A 20,795-nucleotide genomic window follows, 5' to 3' on the forward strand; every position below is an offset into this window, starting at 1 on the left:
TTTCAAACAGACTCACTGACTTTGGCTCATTTTCTGCGAAGAACATATATCAGAATACATATTTAATGACCACACACACCATACACCACCTACACATTTCTATTACGTATAAGATGTCCAGGTGCACTGGACCGGGGGCTAATAGAAGTGTGGAAATTGATGTTCTGTGTACCACACGCACCCACACACACACACACACACACACACACACACACACAGCAGGCCTAGACAGGAGGAGGACAGAGTGTAGGTACACAGAACATCAGAGAGTCAAATGTGCGACAAAATGAGAGCAGACAGTGTTGACAAACAATGTCAACTTGTGTGGAAACACAAAAGAAGAATCCCTGTGGGATGCAGAAACTGGCAGAGAAATTTTCCGTGCAACGTTCATATTGTTGTTAGGATAAGATAAACATCTGTTCACTATTTTCACATAAAAGTGTTTGATTGTGAGGCATTAAAAGCCACAAAATGCAACAGGTCCATCAGACCCACAAACCCTGGCTGAGTAACAACAATATGAACATTACACAAGGGTTAAATAAGGTTATACTCTTGGTTGCTTTGCTTTTAAAGTTGAACTGTTTATATTAGCAAAACCAAGTAATAAAAAAATCCTTAGCATATCATATAAAGTGAATTACTTTATTTTGGGGAAAAACTAACACCTTTATAAAACCTTTCTTAACTCTCGGAGGATAACAAATGACCTTTTCCTTTCAGAATTGTATTGCTGTAATTTGGCTATATTTTTTGTTTATTATACATTATTTTTGGACCTGTTGCATTTTGTGGCTTTTAATGCCTCACAATCAAACACTTTTATGTTAAAATCCTGAACAGATGTTTATCTTATCCCAATAATAACATAAAAGTGTTTGATTGATTGTATGTTAAAATACTGAACAGATGTTTATTGGGATAAGATACACATCTGTTCAGTATTTTAACATAAAAGTGTTTATTTGTTAGGCATTAAAAGCCACAAAATGCAACCGGTCCATCAGACCCACAAACGCTGGCTGAGTAACAACAATGTAAACATTACATAAGGGTTAAACTTACCTTATTTTGGAATAGTGTGACTGAAAACGATGTTTGCTCTTAAAAATAAAAGCTACTGCTGTCCAACGATTATTTTTTTTAATCAGATTATTCACACTTGTGATGTTTGATTAATCCTGATTAATCGCTGTAAATTACTCACTTGTGTAATTGAAATGAACTTGAACAAAAAACCTGAATATTTTGATACAAAGCAACCTAATTGTCAGAATGTCATGCAGAAATGTTATGTATTTGCTCAAAACTCGCTAACAGTTGTATCTAAAGTATCGCCTGGGTTTATTTTAAAGCAAAATGTGTCACCAGTCTTCTCACGCATCTTTGCAGATATTTCATGACCTTATCACTGACGGTAAAACACATCTTTCAGGTAACCATCCACGGTTAAGATCAAGGAGCATGTGCGGACAAACTAGCTTGTGCGATTAATCCATGTTTATACATGAATAATGCAGTCTTATTGTGGTTAAACGCGTGATTAATCATGCATTATATTTCACATTCCTAATGAAAACAGCAACAATTAGCTCCAATGTCTGTCAGCGCAATCAGCCTCACGGCTCTAAGTATACCTGTCAACATTTACAACACAAAATATGGAACATTTCCTGGGGAAATTGCGAAACGTAAGGGATTTTATTTCAATTTTCATCAATAAACTGCCAAAAAGCAACAATTTATTATTTTCTAAAAAATATATATAACATAAATTCCGAACTATAAGCCCCTACTTTTTTCCTACGCTTTGAACTCTGCAGATTATAACAGTGCCGCTAATTTAAGGACTTTTGTTTTGGTACTTTGAACTGGAAGTACAAGAGCCATTCCGCCTTCTAGTTGTTTATTCTGTAACATTTCTACTCGTATGGATTCTTCATCCAAGCAACGTTTGTAAGTTTTACAAAATAACTAGGGATGTCCGATAATGGCTTTTTGCCGATATCCGATATTGTCCAACTCTTTAATTACCGATACCGATATCAACCGATATATACAGTCGTGGAATTAACACATTATTATGCCTAATTTGGACAACCAGGTATGGTGAAGATAAGGTACTTTTTTTTTTTTTTTATATATAAAATAAAATAAGATAAATAAATTAAAAACATTTTCTTGAATAAAAAAGAAAGTAAAACAATATAAAAAACAGTTACATAGAAACTAGTAATTAATGAAAAATAGTAAAATTAACTGTTAAAGGTTAGTACTATTAGTGGACCAGCAGCACGCACAATCATGTGTGCTTACGGACTGTATCCCTTGCAGACTGTATTGATATATATTGATATATAATGTAGGAACCAGAATATTAATAACAGAAAGAAACAACCCTTTTGTGTGAATGAGTGTGAATGAGTGTGAATGGGGGAGGGAGGTTTTTTGGGTTGGTGCACTAATTGTATGTATATCTTGTGGTTTTTATGTTAATTTGATTTAAAAAAAACTATACCGATAATAAAAAAAACGATACCGATAATTTCCGATATTACATTTTAACACATCTCTAAAAATAACTATAACAATTCTTACTTACTTGATAGGAGTGTTTTAGATGCATATTTGTACGTGCGTAATGAAGCGAGCGTTGTTAGCATTCGCTAATATGCTAACACATTTACAAGTGTCTGTTTTAGTATTGATAACTTACAATAGCATTATGCTTGCATTGTTTCAGTTTCTCAAATTCCTTAGTAAGTTGATCAAAACATCACCGTAGAGTTATTGAGTCTGTTTAGCTGATTGGAGAGTTAGCTTTCAGCTAGTAGGTCCATGAAGATAACTTCTGTTGTGTTTGATTAGCTGTTTTACTGCCGTGCTACAGATACCGTTTGGAAACAATTAAGGTACGTAAATAAACATTTCCAAAATCTTTCTGTGTAAATAACTCATTTCTCAACGTTTTTATCTGTGGCCTATAGTCCGGTGCCGCTAACATATGGAAAAATATTGTATTCTTCTAAAATTTTGCAGGTGCAGCTGAAATATCGCTGCACTGTAAATATATATAAACATATATATATATATATACACATACCGTATTTTTCGGAGTATAAGTCGCACCGGAGTATAAGTCGCACCTGCCGAAAATGCATAATAAAGAAGGAAAAAAACATATATAAGTCGCACTGGAGCCCGGCCAAACTATGAAAAAAAACTGCGAATTATAGTCCGAAAAATACGGTACACTTATATTGCCCTGACTGGGATTTTGGGTTGACTATCCATGGCCTTGGAGATAGGAAAACGTTTTTGGATGGTTGTGTAACTTTATTAGCCATTGAGCTATGCTATTAACATGGGGTGGTACCTCAATTTACGAGGAATTTGAGACACAAGCTGTCTCTCTGCTTTTGTTATGCTTTAGATTGTCAGCATAATTTGAGGTACGAGCATTTCCGCTGCCAGATTAAGTACTTTTCCGCAGCCAGAAAACACATTTCTGCCCACCAGCAACGGGGACTGAGAAAGTTAGTGTGAAGGAAAAGAAGTGGACGGCCCAATAACACACGTCCAAACGATGGACATGTATCCATAAAAATATTGAAAAGCTGCATATGCTGTGTTTCGGGGCCTATCTCAGCTACATTCGGGCGGTAGAAAATGGATGGATGGATGGATGCTGTGTTTCACGTTTTTCAGTTTGTTCTGTCTCCTGACTCAACAAACTGGACGGTCGAGCTTTATATTTGGAACACAAACATACATATCGCCTGGTGCCAGCTCTGACCTCTGTGGTCCATCACTCAAATATGTATGTGTGCAACGTCAACAACCATTTCCTTGTTCCTATTGTTACACGACGGAGAAGTAGCCCATTGGAGACAACTACAAAAGTCTCGTCCCCTATGTCAATGCAATATTAGAACATTATTAAAATTAAAGTACCACTGATAGTCACACACACACACTAGGTTTGGTGAAATCACCCTCTGCTTCTGACCCATCCCCTTGTTCCACCCCCTGGGAGGTGAGGGGAGCAGTGAGCAGCAGCGGTGGCCGTCCTCGGGAATCATTTTGGTTATTTAACCCCCAATTCCAACCCTTGATGCTGAGTGCCAAGCAGGGAGGTAATGGGTCCCATTTTTATAGTCTTTGGTATGACTCGACCAGGGTTTGAACACACGACCTTCCAGTCTCAGGGCGGACACTCTAACCACAAGGTCACTGAGCAGGCTTATGTTACAAACCCTGTTTCCATATGAGTTGGGAAATTGTGTTAGATGTAAATATAAACGGAATACAATGATTTGCAAATCCTTTTCAACCCATATTCAATTGAATGCACTACAAAGACAAGATATTTGACGTTCAAACTCATAAACTTTATTTTTTTTTGCAAATAATAATTGACTTAGAATTTCATGGCTGCAACACATGCCAAAGTAGTTGGGAAAGGGCATGTTCACCACTGTGTTACATCACCTTTTCTTTTAACAACACTCAATAAACGATTGGGAACTGAGGAAACTAATTGTTGAAGCTTTGAAAGTGGAATTATTTCCCATTCTTGTTTTATGTAGAGCTTCAGTCGTTCAACAGTCCGGGGTCTCCGCTGTCGTATTTTACGCTTCATAATGCGCCACACATTTTCGATGGGAGACAGGTCTGGACTGCAGGCGAGCCAGGAAAGTACCCGCACTCTTTTTTTACGAAGCCACGCTGTTGGAGGACGTGCTGAATGTGGCTTGGCATTGTCTTGCTGAAATAAGCAGGGGCGTCCATGAAAAAGACGGCGCTTAGATGGCAGCATATGTTGTTCCAAAACCTGTATGTACCTTTCAGCATTAATGGTGCCTTCACAGATGTGTAAGTTACCCATGCCTTGGGCACTAATGCACCCCCATACCATCACAGATGCTGGCTTTTGAACTTTGCGTCGATAACAGTCTGGATGGTTCGCTTCCCCTTTGGTCCGGATGACACGATGTTGAATATTTCCAAAAACAATTTGAAATGTGGACTCGTCAGACCACAGAACACTTTTCCACTTTGCATGAGTCCATCTTAGATGATCTCGGGCCCAGAGAAGCCGGCGGCATTTCTGGATGTTGTTGATAAATGGCTTTCGCTTCGCATAGTAGAGCTTTAACTTGCACTTACAGATGTAGCAACAAACTGTATTTAGTGACAGTGGTTTTCTGAAGTGAAGTGAAGTGAATTATATTTATATAGCGCTTTTCTCAAGTGACTCAAAGCGCTTTACATAGTGAAACCCAATATCTAAGTTACATTTTTTTTTTTTTTAAAGCAGTGTGGGTGGCACTGGGAGCAGGTGGGTAAAGTGTCTTGCCCAAGGACACAGCGGCAGTGACTAGGATGGCGGAAGCGGGGATCGAACCTGCAACCCTGAAGTTGCTGGCACGGCCGCTCTACCAACCGAGCTATACCGCCCCCTGAAGTGTTCCTGAGCCCATGTGGTGATATCCTTCAGAGATTGATGTCGGTTTTTGATACAGTGCCGTCTGAGGGATCGAAGGTCACGGTCATTCAATGTTGGTTTCCGGCCATGCCGTTTACGTGGAGTGATTTCTCCAGATTCTCTGAACCTTTTGATGATATTATGGACCGTAGATGTTGAAATCCCTAAATTTCTTGCAATTGCACTTTGAGAAACGTTGTTCTTAAACTGTTTGACTATTTGCTCACACAGTTGTTGACAAAGGGGTGTACCTCGCCCCATACTTTCTTGTGAAAGACTGAGCATTTTTTGGGAAGCTGTTTTTATACCCAATCATGGCACCCACCTGTTCCCAATTAGCCTGCACACCTGTGGGATGTTCCAAATAAGTGTTTGATGAGCATTCCTCAACTTTATCAGTATTTATTGCCACCTTTCCCAACTTCTTTGTCACGTGTTGCTGGCATCAAATTCTACAGTTAATGATTATTTGCAAAAAAAAAAAATGTTTATCAGTTTGACATCAAATATGTTGTCTTTGTAGCATATTCAACTGAATATGGGTTGAAAATGATTTGCAAATCATTGTATTCCGTTTATATTTACATCTAACACAATTTCCCAACTCATATGGAAACGGGGTTTGTACATTAAACTACTGTAGTTTTCTGTAGTACATGCTAGTCAATCAATCAATCAAAGTTTATTTAAATAGGCATAAATCACAAGTGTCTCAAAGCGCTGTGCAAGCTCAGCTCAGATCCCACATCAGGTCAAGAAAAAACTCAACCCAATGGGATACAATGAGAAACCTTGGAGGGGACCGCAGAAAAGAGCAGAAAAGAGACGGCAGATCAACTGGTCTAAAAGGGGAGTCTATTTAAAGGCTATAATTTACAAATGAGTTTTAAGATGGGACTTAAAAGCTTCTACTAAGGTAGCATCTCTAGTGTAATGTGTTTCAAACAATATTTGTTGTCTAAAAGTTAGTTGTTGTTTTTTTAAAGTCATGTTACATGTTAAAATAGTGCTGTTTTGGGAGGGCCGAGACAATTAAATTGATTTAAATACATTTCAATGGGCAGTGCAGATTTGAGATACAAGTGTTTTGAGTTACAAGCTGGGTTGTGGAACAGTTCTTGTAACGCTAAAGGTTGCCGACTCCTCGTCTGACACTGATGGTACAACAACTGAAGTAAAGCATGTTGTGTTATCTGATGTCAACCAAAACAACTGCAAGACTCGAAACGACCTGCGGGTGTGACTGGAAGTATGAATGATTGTCCCTGTGTGTACGATATGTAGCATATTACATTAACATATCTTTGACGGTGACAATCAAAACATTTGGTCCGGCTCTTACTCTGGGTCCCATTAGACTGCTGGGGGAGGTTGAATGCACGACCGGAAAGCCACCGAGAGTCATCGCTCACATCCTTTTGTGTGTCGGAGTCAGTAAATCCGTGTTTATCACACTCTGCATATGCTGCCTCGGGGCAAAGGGAGGGCCCACAGAGATGCATTGTTGCAGAATGACAGCAACAAAAAAACGGAGGCACGGTGCACAAGGCGCTGGTCTGCAGGGACTGGCACAGGTTAACACCAAGCTCTTTGTTCCAGACACATAAAAAGGTCAGAGGTGTGTGGGACATGATGGTTTTGTTGGGCAAATGCATTGTGTTGCAAACACATGACAATAAACCAGACTGGTGGGGAGGGTTCTTACAAATAAATGTGATAATGTGCATAGAAGCTTCTACAATTTAGCTGACCAGTCTAACGAAACTAATAATACACACTAAGAAAAACCTTACCTTAGCAAATGTTGGACTTACCATGAGTCATTGTCATATTAGTTTGGGTATGTACCGTATTTTTCGGATTATAAGTCGCAGTTTTTTTCATAGTTTGGCCGGGGGTGCGACTTATACTCAGGAGCGACTTATGTGTGAAATTATTAACACATTATCGTAAAATATCAAATAATATTATTTATCTCATTCACGTAAGAGACTAGGCGTATATCAGCAATCGTCACACACACACGTCAACCAATAAAAATTTGGCAGGGGCGGGTCATGGCAGAAGTGCATTGTGAAAAGAAAGATGCTACCTGCTACTACTTCCGTAAACATATAGCATGTTCTATATGTCAGTGTTTTTCAACCACTGTGCCGCAGCACAATAGTGTGCCGTGAGATACAGCCTGGTGTGCCGTGGGAGATTATCTAATTTCACCTATTTGGGTTAAAAATATTTTTTGCAAACCAGTAATTATAGTCTGCAATTGATGTGTTGTTTGTGTTTGAGTGTCGGTGCTGTCTAGAGCTCAGCAGCCTAACCGTGTAATACTCTTCCATATCAGTAGGTGGCAGCCGGTAGCTAATTGCTTTGTAGATGACGGAAACAGCGGGAGGCAGTGTGAAGGTAAAAAGGTGTAATGCTTAAACCAAAAATAAACAAAAGGTGAGTGCCCCTAAGAAAAGGCTAGGAAGCTTAGGGAAGGTTATGCAGAACGAAACTAAAACTGAACTGGCTACGCAGTAAACAAAAACAGAATGCTGGACAACAGCAAAGACTTACTGTGGAGCAAAGACAATGTACATCCGAACATGACATGACAATCAACAATGTCCACACAAAGAAGGATATAAAATTAAATATTCTTGATTGCTAAAACAAAGTAGATGCAGGAAATATCGCTCAAAGGAAGACATGAAACTGCTCCAGGAAAATACCATAAAAAGAGAAAAAGCCACCAAAATAGCAGCGCAAGACAAGAAGTAAAACACTACACAAAACAGCAAAAAAAAGTCCAAATAAGTCAGGGTGTGATGTGACAGGTAGTGACAGTACACCTACTTTGAGACAAGAGCTATAGTGTTGCATGCTTGGTTATGGTTTAAAGTCATATCCAACGATTGCGACAACAACTTTTTACTGTCAACTGAGTTTAGTTTTTTTATGATTTCTCCTGGTGGTGTGCCTCCGCATTTTTTCAACGTAAAAAATATGCCTTGGCTCAAAAAAGGTTGAAAAACGCTGCTATATGTTATAGTTATTTGAATGACTCTCACCATAAAATGTTACGTTAACATACCAGTTAATAATCTCAGTTGGTTATTTATGCATCATATAACGTACACTTATTCAGCCTGTTGTTCACTATTCTTTATTTATTTTAAATTGCCTTTCAAATGTCTATTCTTGGTGTTGGATTTTATCAAATAAATTTCCCCAAAAAATGCGACTTATACTCCAGTGCGACTTATATATGTGTACAGCTCCACTAAGGAACATTGGAGTGTTACTTTCAAAGGCAAAATTAAAGTATTGCTAGAAACACAATTTTATATGGAACTTTATTGTATTATACAGGTAAAAGACAGTAAATTAGAATATTTTGAAAAACTTGATTTATTTCAGTAATTGCATTCAAAAGGTGTAACTTGTACATTATATTTATTCATTGCACACAGACTGATGCATTCAAATGTTTATTTCATTTAATTTTGATGATTTGAAGTGGCAACAAATGAAAATCCAAAATCCCGTGTGTCACAAAATTAGAATATTACTTAAGGCTAATACAAAAAAGGGATTTTTAGAAATGTTGGCCAACTGAAAAGTATGAAAATGAAAAATATGAGCATGTACAATACTCAATACTTGGTTGGAGCTCCTTTTGCCTCAATTACTGCGTTAATGCGGCGTGGCATGGAGTCGATGAGTTTCTGGCACTGCTCAGGTGTTATGAGAGCCCAGGTTGCTCTGATAGTGGCCTTCAACTCTTCTGCGTTTTTGGGTCTGGCATTCTGCATCTTCATTTTCACAATACCCCACAGATTTTCTATGGGGTTAAGGTCAGGGGAGTTGGCGGGCCAATTTAGAACAGAAATACCATGGTCCGTAAACCAGGCACGGGTAGATTTTGCGCTGTGTGCAGGCGCTAAGTCCTGTTGGAACTTGAAATCTCCATCTCCATAGAGCAGGTCAGCAGCAGGAAGCATGAAGTGCTCTAAAACTTGCTGGTAGACGGCTGCGTTGACCCTGGATCTCAGGAAACAGAGTGGACCGACACCAGCAGATGACATGGCACCCCAAACCATCACTGATGGTGGAAACTTTACACTAGACTTCAGGCAACGTGGATCCTGTGCCTCTCCTGTCTTCCTCCAGACTCTGGGACCTCGATTTCCAAAGGAAATGCAAAATTTGCATGGTTGGGTGATGGTTTGGGGTGCCATGTCATCTGCTGGTGTCGGTCCACTCTGTTTCCTGAGATCCAGGGTCAACGCAGCCGTCTACCAGCAAGTTTTAGAGCACTTCATGCTTCCTGCTGCTGACCTGCTCTATGGAGATGGAGATTTCAAGTTCCAACAGGACTTGGCGCCTGCACACAGCGCAAAATCTACCCGTGCCTGGTTTACGGACCATGGTATTTCTGTTCTAAATTGGCCCGCCAACTCCCCTGACCTTAGCCCCATAGAAAATCTGTGGGGTATTGTGAAAAGGAAGATGCAGAATGCCAGACCCAAAAACGCAGAAGAGTTGAAGGCCACTATCAGAGCAACCTGGGCTCTCATAACACCTGAGCAGTGCCAGAAACTCATCGACTCCATGCCACGCCGCATTAATGCAGTAATTGAGGCAAAAGGAGCTCCAACCAAGTATTGAGTATTGTACATGCTCATATTTTTCATTTTCATACTTTTCAGTTGGCCAACATTTCTAAAAATCCCTTTTTTGTATTAGCCTTAAGTAATATTCTAATTTTGTGACACACGGAATTTGGGATTTTCATTTGTTGCCACTTCAAATCATCAAAATTAAATGAAATAAACATTTTAATGCATCAGTCTGTGTGCAATGAATAAATATAATGTACAAGTTACACCTTTTGAATGCAATTACTGAAATAAATCAAGTTTTTCAAAATATTCTAATTTACTGGCTTTTACCTGTATGTATAGTACATGTTCCAAAAAGAAAAAAAGCATAAAACACCACCAGAATTAGAGATATTACAAGTCAAAGTGATGAAGCTTAGTGTTACGCTCATGACTTGGTGTAACTAAACATTACCCTATAAGATGAAGGCAATTGCATTTTATTGATATTTGAAATGTATTCAATGTTTATAAATGAGTATTTAAATATACTAAATGTAAAAAAAGGAATAAATATTCAAAATAAGATCATTAAATGAAATCTAGTTTGGTTACGCATCATGAGCGCAACACAATTCTAAGAAAGATGTCAAAAGCAAACTGAAATCAAATACACACATGCTTAAAGATTTATCAATACCTATTTAAATTTAGTAATACATAAATATGATTATCAAAATATAAAAGAAATATACCTGAACAGAACGCTCATGATGGTTACACCAAAAAGTAACGCTATGAATCGCGGTTTTCCAAGTTTTTGGGGCATTTTCATGCTATTTCCAAGCATCTCCTTTTTATTATCGTTGATTTTAAATGGTCAAACTAATGCATATTATACATGCATGCCCTAGTAAACAAAAAAAATAAGTCATATTTATTTTGATTGTTACATTTTGAAGTACATTTGTGCAGGTGGGTGCGAATGTACACATTACCAGAGCTGTTTTTCCTTCTTTATTATGCATTTCCGGCCGGTGCGATTTATACTGCAGAGCGATTTATAATCCGAAAAATACGGTAATTCAGTTTATTCAAGTTACAATGTACCTCATAATTGTGTCTTTTTACAAATATTTTCGCAGATAAATGGAGACACGGTAGGTTCTGGTTTTCCTGTGGGAACTAAAATAAATGCGTGATTAGTAGGATACGATATTGTCAAGGTGTTAGGGGCCAGGGTACAATATTATTGTGGTATTGTCCAAAAAAAGACTGTGTGTGAAATGAAGCTGCAGGAATGTTTAGGAGAAGCACAGCTGCTGTAATTGAACACAAACATAATCGGAGATGTGAGCGCCCTTTGAGGAAAAAAGGAAAATTGAGGAACATTTCGATCAGCACAAAGTGCTGCCATGCAAACCCCGAAATACATTTTTGACAATAAAGACTGTTTTTCTACAATTGGGTGCATTTCTATACACTATATTATACCTTTAGATTTGTTGTCATCTACCAACCTTGTAGGCTGTCTTTATGTTGCGTGTAATGTACCACTGATTTTTTAAATATTTTTTAGTAAATCAATGTTACGTTCCATGTAGTGGTGGTTCATTTGTGTTTCTTCTCCTATTGTTCCTGCTTGTAAGTGTTCTGTGATCGTACCGAATATGATTCAGTAGTATCGCGGTACTATACTAATACCGGTATACCGTACAACCCTTCTTCCAACTTTTACTTTCTGAGAAGAAGTGTCCTCTACAGTGGACATTTTTTTACATCATTTTGGAAAATGCTGATTGTGAGAAAAGTTAACTAACTACTTTTAATGATGGAAATACCTCACAAATTGGTGTTTAGCTTCCCTGGCTTCAAACATATTTTCCGGGTGATGGTTTATCAAGTCGCTTGTCATATTACTGTGCAGTGTCCCTGCTCCCACCGGACCCTTTACCTCCATTTCGGTGCGCGGTGACGGGCTCTGTGGTACGAACACTTTATTACATCCGCCAAAGAGGTTGTTTTCACCAGGGTTTGTTTGTCTGTCTTGTCTCAGCAACATAACTCAAAAAGTTATTGGACGGATTTTGATGAAATGTCCGAACAAAACAATTCTATGAACTCATACTATGAACACACTTCTCCCAAAGGCTTCCTCTTTCGTTACATGACCCCACCTTGCTGATACCGCGAGAAAAACTACATTCACCAAGTTCTGTTTGATACCGTCCCACGTCACGGCATCAGTGGTCTAGTGGTTAGAGTGTCCGCCCTGAGATTGGTAGGTCGTGAGTTCAAACTCCGGTCGAGACATACCAAAGACTATAAAAATCAACTCCCTGCTTGGCACTCAGCATCAAGGGTTGGAATTGGGGGTTAAATCACCAAAAATGTTTCAGAGCGCTGCGACCACTGCTGCTCACTGCTCCCCTCACCTCCCAGGGGGTGATCAAGGGTGATGGGTCAAATGCAGAGGGTAAATTTCACCACACCTAGTGTGTGTGGGACAATCATTGATACTTTATTATTGGGCGGGTTTTGAAACCGCAATATCTACAATATCATAAAAAATGTATTTCTATCAGGTTTTAATTGTGATGATCTGTCACTTGACTTCTGTTTGCGTTTCCTTGTTTTGTGTTTATTTCCTGCCAGCGCTCCTATTTGATTTCCATTTCCTGCATGTCTCCTCTGAGCGCTCATTTTCCTCACCTGTCTCGAGAATTGACTATGTTAAGAACCTTACGTACACGACTGCTTCCTTCTCTGTTTTGAGTATTAAAAGACTCTTTCCTGATCATCACTCTCCTGGTTCCTGCATCTTGGGGTCACGACTAGCGCAGCCATGCGGGTTCACAACATTAATAGCTTTGGTTGATTGTGGCCTCCCCTGTATTTTCTTTATAAATGCATTTAACCTGCTGTGGTAAACAAATACCTATATTGTTGTAATGCTAGATTAGGGGTTGGCAACCCAAAACGTTGAAAGAGCCATATTGGACCAGAAATACAAAAAACAAATCTGTCTGGAGCTACGAAAAATTAAAAACCGTATATAAGTCTAATAATGAAGGCAACACATGACCTAAGAGTCTATATTAGCTATAATAGCCTACTATCAAAATGACTATGCGTCGCAGGCTTATGCAAATCTTAGTTGGCAGAAATGTTGATAATGTTTGCTGTGGTCTGGAACAACTATCTGAAAAGCAGCCAACATTACATACAGATAATGTGTCATGAGACATGCAAAAATAAATTATATACAAAGACGATAAAAGTAAAGGATATTAAATGAGCTCAAATATACCTACAAATGAGGCATAATGATGTAATGTGTACATACAGCTAGTCTAAATAGCATGTTAGCATGAATTAGCTTGCAGTCATGCACTGACCTAATATGCCTGATTAGCACTCCAACAAGTCAATAACATCAACAAAGCTCACCTTTGTGCATTCACGCACAGTAAAAAACCTTTGGTGGACAAAATGAGACGAAGAAGGAATGGAAGATTTTACATGTCAACATGGTGAGTTCAAGAACCGCCAAAATTAGTGGGACAAAACGATGTCCACCAAATACTGTCATCAGTGAAGCATACACACAAACATATTAAACAGTGGGCTTTCTAACAATTGGGAAGGTTTGTGTCATGTTGGTCCTGAAACAAAAAACATACTAAAACAAAAAACAATTTTTTTCCCCCCATCTTTTTCCATTTTCAATCCTTTTTTTAAAATGCTCTAGGGTGGCACTAAAGACCCCCCTTGCTAGGTCAATATTCAAAGGTTGCATTTTTTGGGGTAAAAAAAAACAAAACAAGAAAATGTACTCCATCAGTAGAATGTACAAAAAACGTTTATTTCCAAAAACATCTCATTGCTTCACGTGTCCGTGAACAGGAAATGATACATCAATGACAACCAATGACATTTAAAGTCTGTCATACAGTATGTAACACAACGTCATGTTGCCTTAACAGGAACATATTTAACAATGGGAACACTACTCCAAACCACTTTAAAGAAGCATACACACCTACATTAAAATAAAGTAATACAAAGATCAATATGTAAACATGTTATTAAGGAATCATTTTAACCTGGTTACTTTTGTCTCTGCACAACAGTGACGGCATAAGCAGCAAGAGATGCAAATATGGCAACACTTTTGTGTACGGCTTGCTCTTTTAGACTCTGGCCAAAGCTGCGAATGGATTTGGAGCATAAGGACAAGGTTACAGGCTCCCTGTGGCCGTCAGCGGTGTAACGTTACACTGCCAACGTCTCAGACAATATAATGCCTTATTAATCATTGACCTGCTCGCTGGTTTTAGGTTCACTTTGCAGAGGATTATGTTCACAGTGCTAGTGGCGGTGACACATCAACAGCTAATAGGGCCCCTTTGACAACATTGGCACTTATTTCATTGTTCTGGACCTAAAATGGTAAAATTCCCCCTAAAATAGACAAGTAGTGATTTTAGACTTGTTTTCTAACGAGTTTCATGAAGCACATTTTAGAACGCCCACTTTTAGCTCCAAAATGTGGGCGGGCCTTCATCAGCCTGCTGACGTCATCTACAGAAGACCAGAGGCAATTTGTGTAATATGTCATTTTTGTTTCATCTGACCACATAACTTTCCTCCAGAAGGTCTTATCTTTGTCCATGTGATGTCAGATGAAACAAAAATTGAGCTCTTTGGCCACAATACGCAGCAATATGTTTGGATGAGAAAAGGTGAGGCCTTTAATCCCAGGAACACCATTCCTACCGTTGACTTCTCTGAGCCCATTTAAATAGGGCTCATGTGATGCAGTCATTAGATTAGGTTACAAACGCGACAATGGGAAAGTCAAAGGAACTCAGCACAGATCTGAAAAAACGAATCATTGACTTGAACAAGTCAGGAAAGTCACTTGGAGCCATTTCAAAGCAGCTTAAGGTCCCAAGAGCAACTGTGCAGACAAATGTTTGTAAGTATATAGTGCATGGCACAGTTTTGTCACTGCCACGATCAGGAAGAAAACGCAAGCTATCACCTGCTGCTGAGAGAAAATTGGTCAGAATGATCAAAAGTCAACCGATAACCACCAAAAAGCAGGTCTGCAATGAGTTGGAAGCTGCTGGAACACAGGTGTCAGTGTCCACAGTCAAGCGTGTTTTGCATCGCCATGGACTGAGAGGCTACCATGCAAGAAGGAAGCCCTTGCTCCAGAAGCAACACCTTAAGGCTCGTCTAAAGTTTGCTGCTGATCACATGGGACAAAGATAAGACCTTCTGGAGGAAAGTTCTGTGGTCAGATGAAACAAAAATGTAGCTGTTCGGCCACAATACCCAGCAATATGTTTGGAGGAGAAAAGGTGAGGCCTTTTAATCCCAGGAACACCACCCTTACCGTCAAGCATGGTTGTGGTAATATTATACGCTGGGCCTGTTTTGCTGCCAATGGAACTGGTGCTTTACAGAGAGTAAATGGGACAATGAAAAAGGAGGATTACCTCCAAATTCTACAGGACAACCTAAAATCATCAGCCCGGAGGTTGAGTCTTGGGCGCAGTTGGGTGTTCCAACAGGACAATGACCCCAAACACACGTCATAAGTGGTAAAGAAATGGCTAAATCAGGCTAGAATTAAGGTTTTAGAATGGCCTTCCCAAAGTCCTGACTTAAACGTGTGGACAATGCTGAAGAAACAAGTCTATGTCAAAAAACTAACAAATTTAGCTGAACTGCACCAATATTGTCAAGAGGAGTGGTTAAAAACTCAACCAGAAGCTTGTGGATGGCAACCAAAAGCGCCTTATTGCAGTGAAACTTGCCAAGGGACATGTAACCAAATATTAACATTGCTGTATGTATACTTTTGACCCAGCAGATTTGGTCACATTTTCAGTAGACCCATAATAAATTCATAAAAGAACCAAACTTCATGAATGTTTTTTGTGACAAACAAGTATGTGCTCCAATCACTCTATCACAAAGAAATAAGAGTTGTAGAAATTATTGGAAACTCAAGACAGCCATGACATTATGTTCTGTACAAGTGTATGTAAACTTTTGACCACAACTTTACATGAACAAATGATGGGAATATGAAGAAGGTATGGAACTCTCCACAAAATGGGACAGACTAAGTGAGAAGAGTGTAATTTGCAGAAGTAATTTTAATGCGGGCAGCACGGTGATAGAGGGGTTAGTGCGTCTGCCAAACAATACGAAGGTCCTGAGTAGTCTTGGGTTCAATCGGGCTCTGGATCTTTCTGTGTGGAGTTTGCATGTCCTCCCCGTGACTGCGTGGGTTCCCTCCGGGTACTCCGGCTTCCTCCCACCTCCAAAGACATGCACCTGGGGATAGGTTGATTGGCAACACTAAATGGGCCCTAGTGTGTGAATGTGAGTGTGAATGTTGTCTGTCTATCTGTGTTGGCCCTGCGATGAGGTGGCGACTTGTCCAGGGTGTACCCCGCCTTCCGCCCCAGCTGAATAAGTGTACGTTATATGAGGCATAAATAACCAACTGAGAACGTGCCTGGTATGTTAACATAACATATTATGGTAAGAGTCATTCAAATAACTATAACATATAGAACATGCTAAACGTTTACCAAACAATCTGTCACTCCTAATCGCTAAATCCCATGAAATCTTATACGTCTAGTCTCTTACGTGAATGAGCTAAATAATATTATTTGATATTTTACGTTAATGTGTTAATAATTTCACACAAAAGTCGCCCCTGAGTATAAGTCGCACCCCCGGCCAAACTATGAAAAAAACTGCGACTTATAGTCCGAAAAATACGGTAATGGAGTTTTAGGAACAGAAAACATATAATTGCAAGGACAAAGATAAAGCACAACCACAAAAGACTTTCCAAAGTTTTTTTTTTATGCTGAGTTTAAAAATATGCAAATACTAAGTGTTCATACATTGACATTAGTTGGCATTTTATGTATAAAATTCAAATTGTGTCATTATTTGTTTTTCTTGGCATAAAAAAGTCAAAGACGTGCAATATTATAATCTTTAAAGAAAAAAAAAATGTCTTTGATCTTTTGCTCTTGTAATATAAAAAAAGTATGATATCCTTCTGAGAACTAGCGTACTCTGCCGTGGACATTTGTGGGCTTGCATAACAGGAGATTCTGAAATTTGCACATCTTTTTTTTTTGGAATTCCATAATTTTTTGGTAGAAGAGAAGAGGGGACCTTTCTGCTGTCCCATTCATGCAGTAAGACGCTGGGAGTCACACAGAGAGCCATTCGTCTTCCAGCAACTTTACCCTTTAGTTTGTCCGCAGCTGGTAATCTGCCAAGAGATGAAACAGCAGCACATTAACACATAGCTTTTGTCCGTGTCATCAATCCTGCACATCCCATCATTGCCAGCATCAAATCCCAAACAAGATTTATACTGACACTGGCTGTAGTACTAAATCAAATACCCAATAATTAATACTTTTATTAGACAAAGATCAAATGGAAATCTTTTCTGACGATGGGAATTAGAAACTAGCTAAATGTAAATCAGTTGTGCTAAAATATTGTTGTATAAGTTTGTCTCAATAAGAGAATGTTGTGGAAAAAGTGAATTTGTAACTATCAATCCCACACAAAAACTATTATTTATTATTATTTTAATCAAAAATTGTGTTCACTGGGCTTTAATGGAAACAATGTATCACCATTAGAGATGTCCGATAATGGCTTTTTTGCCGATATTGTCCAACTCTTAATTACCGATTCCGATATCAACCGATACCGATATGTACAGCCGTGGGATTAACACATTATTATGCCTAATTTTGTTGTGATGCCCCGCTGGATGCATTAAACAATGTAACAAGGTTTTCCAAAATAAATCAACTCAAGTTATGGAAAAAAATGCCAACATGGCACTGCCATATTTATTATTGAAGTCACAAAGTGCATTATTTTTTTTAACATGGCTCAAAACAGCAGCTTGGAATTTGGGACATGTTCTCCCTGAGAGAGCATGAGGAGGTTGAAGTGGGCGGGGTTGAGGTGGGGAGGGGGGGCATAGGGGGTGTATATTGTAGCGTCTCGGAAAAGTTAGTGCTGCAAGGGGTTCTGGGTATTTTTTTTGTTCTGTTGTGTTTCTGTTGTGTTACGGTGCGGATGTTCTCCCGAAATGTGTTTGTCATTCTTGTTTGGTGTGGGTTCACAGTGTGGTGCATATTTGTAACAGTGTTAAAGTTCTTTATACAGCCACCCTCAGTGTGACATGTATGGCTGTTGACCAATTATGCCTTGCATTCACTTGTGTGTGTGAAAAACCGTAGATATTATGTGACTGGGCCGGCAGTGCCTTAAAGGTTTATTGGCGCTCTGTACTTCTCCCTATGTCCGTGTACACAGCGGCGTTTTAAAAAGTCATAAATTTTACTTTTTGAAACCAATACCGATCATTTTGAAACTGATACCGATAATTTCCGATATTTCATTTTAAAGCATTTATCGGCCGATAATATCTGCAGTCCGATATTATCGAACATCTCTACCTTTTACAGTAATCACCATCATTGTATACTCATGGTTTCATATCTAAAGGGTTAAATATCCTAAAAACATTCTGGCTGTAAGTATAGAACATCTAGATAAATGTGGGTTTAAGCACACAATTAAAAAATGTGACATTTAATTAACAGACAAAAGTGTCCCCAAAGTCACCATACATTTCATTTTTTGGGGGGGGGGGGGGGGGGGGGGGGGGGCGACAGAAGTGATGCTGATGGCCCAACATTTGCAGTTTTATTTTAAGCATATCATTACTTATATCATTCTCATTCTCGCCAACTGACATTAGAGCAGCGTTACAAAATGTATTCTGTCCCCGACCGCATTTCAGCACCAATTTGAGAAGCTTTACGGCTGCCACACTGCTCCAACGCCTAGCACAAATGGCAGGTTCCTGGAAAAAAGGATCTATCCTTGACAAACCACGGAGCAGAATGCCTGCTACTACCAGCGCTGATGTGAACACCTAATTCCAAGAGTAGGCACCGAACTGCCGTAGGGGACAGAAACATTTTGTAGCGCTGTTCCAATGTCATTTAAGTTATGGTCAAGGGAATGAATGATATGCTAACAAAAACTACAAAGCCTAAGCTGTCAAATGCTGATGGCCTGACTTCTGTGCGAATGATATCTGAAATGAAATGGAAACAAATGGAGTGTATAGTCACTCCTGGGACACCCTGCATGTAAACATACTTAGGGCCTGATCTACTGTTACTGGGAGCAGAAAATGCATACATTAATTATTTTAACTGTTCTGCGGCCGTTGAGCGTCTTTATTTAGTTCGTCTAGAAAGGATGTGCAAACTGTCAGTTATGCAAAAATATCTGTGAAATATATGTGGACTGTCAAACATGTTGCTGGGTGATGTTGATGTTGATTAAAATGTCTCAAAACTCTAAAATCCAAAGTCATGTGACTATATCCCCTGAAATATATATATATATATATATATATATATATATATATATATATATATATATATATATATATATATATATAAACACACATGTACATATGTATACGTAAAAAACATATATATATATACATTTATATGTAAAAATACATACATACAAACGTATATATATATATATATATATATATATATATATATATATATATATATATATATATATATATATGTATATATATATATATATATATATATGTATATATATATATATATATATATATATATATATATATATATATATATATATATATATATATATATATATATATATATATATATCTCAGAGAGTCAGGGGTAGGGCACTGTGAAGCAATTAAAATAAAGTGTAATATGACTTTTCAGTAAAATATATAACTTTTTCCCAGTTCAGGATGTAAATAAGCCCTTAACGGGTCTGCTCAGAACCCCAAACATTAAGTCCATCCAAATCCTTCTGGACGTACTGGTATGTCAACAGACTGAGCCTGTTGGTACCGTTAAACTTCCCAAAATCTAAATCATCGTCATCCATCACGTAACTCCTGTAGCCAAGAACATGAAACAGGTTTTGGCAAATAAGCTTATGGTGCCCTCACTTGAAAATGCTGTAAGTGTTCTAACAATGGTTTAAATCAGTGGGTTTTGTTATACACTGTATGTCCACTGATATAATAGGCATTATATATTGCTGTTAATGAAACATTAACATTAGTGGAGGAGATATGGGAGCTGCTCGTCGGTAGCAACAGATGAGACAATACGCCTTCCATTCTGGTCCTCTGTTATCTAAATTCTGAAGACAACAAAAAGATTCCTATCCATTTGCTGCTTAAAGAAGGTATTTGTACCCTAGAAAGACAAGTTGCTAAAGATATATGCTCCTGAAACAAGGCCATAGGTGCAAACACCAACATCTGTTTGACGTCAGATTTAACCAGTCAGTGATAAACTATCATTAGTCTACAATAAGTCATCAACGTGAGTTTAAAGTATTTATTGAGGGGTGCTTTCATGAGGTTTGAACTGAGTGAAATGTGACCAAGGGTATCTTATTGTCACTGATAAGAACACAAGCAATAAGACACTACATACAGTCCTTCTAACCTAATCTTTCTTCTGTAAACCATCATGTTGAAATTTCAGCCTGTGCAGCTTCTGACTTGTATTTGACAAAATCAGGTAGTAGATGTGATGGATGTACGCGTTGTTCGGAGA

At 38.5% G+C, this 20,795-nt stretch overlaps 1 protein-coding gene across 1 annotated transcript in view; it reads right to left on the minus strand.

The window, feature by feature from the left end:
- Positions 1–16,012: 16,012 nt before the first annotated feature.
- The window catches only part of ap1m3 (adaptor related protein complex 1 subunit mu 3), a 44,044-nt gene continuing 39,261 nt past the window's right edge, over positions 16,013–20,795 (minus strand). Inside the window, exon 12 of the mRNA XM_061975676.2 lies at positions 16,013–17,398. Within this exon, the coding sequence (XP_061831660.1) occupies positions 17,376–17,398 (23 nt within the window). The 3' untranslated portion in view covers positions 16,013–17,375. The remainder of the gene's footprint in view (positions 17,399–20,795) is intronic.

The sequence above is a fragment of the Nerophis lumbriciformis genome, linkage group LG14, assembly GCF_033978685.3.
Source record: "Nerophis lumbriciformis linkage group LG14, RoL_Nlum_v2.1, whole genome shotgun sequence".
Taxonomy (NCBI): domain Eukaryota; kingdom Metazoa; phylum Chordata; class Actinopteri; order Syngnathiformes; family Syngnathidae; genus Nerophis; species Nerophis lumbriciformis.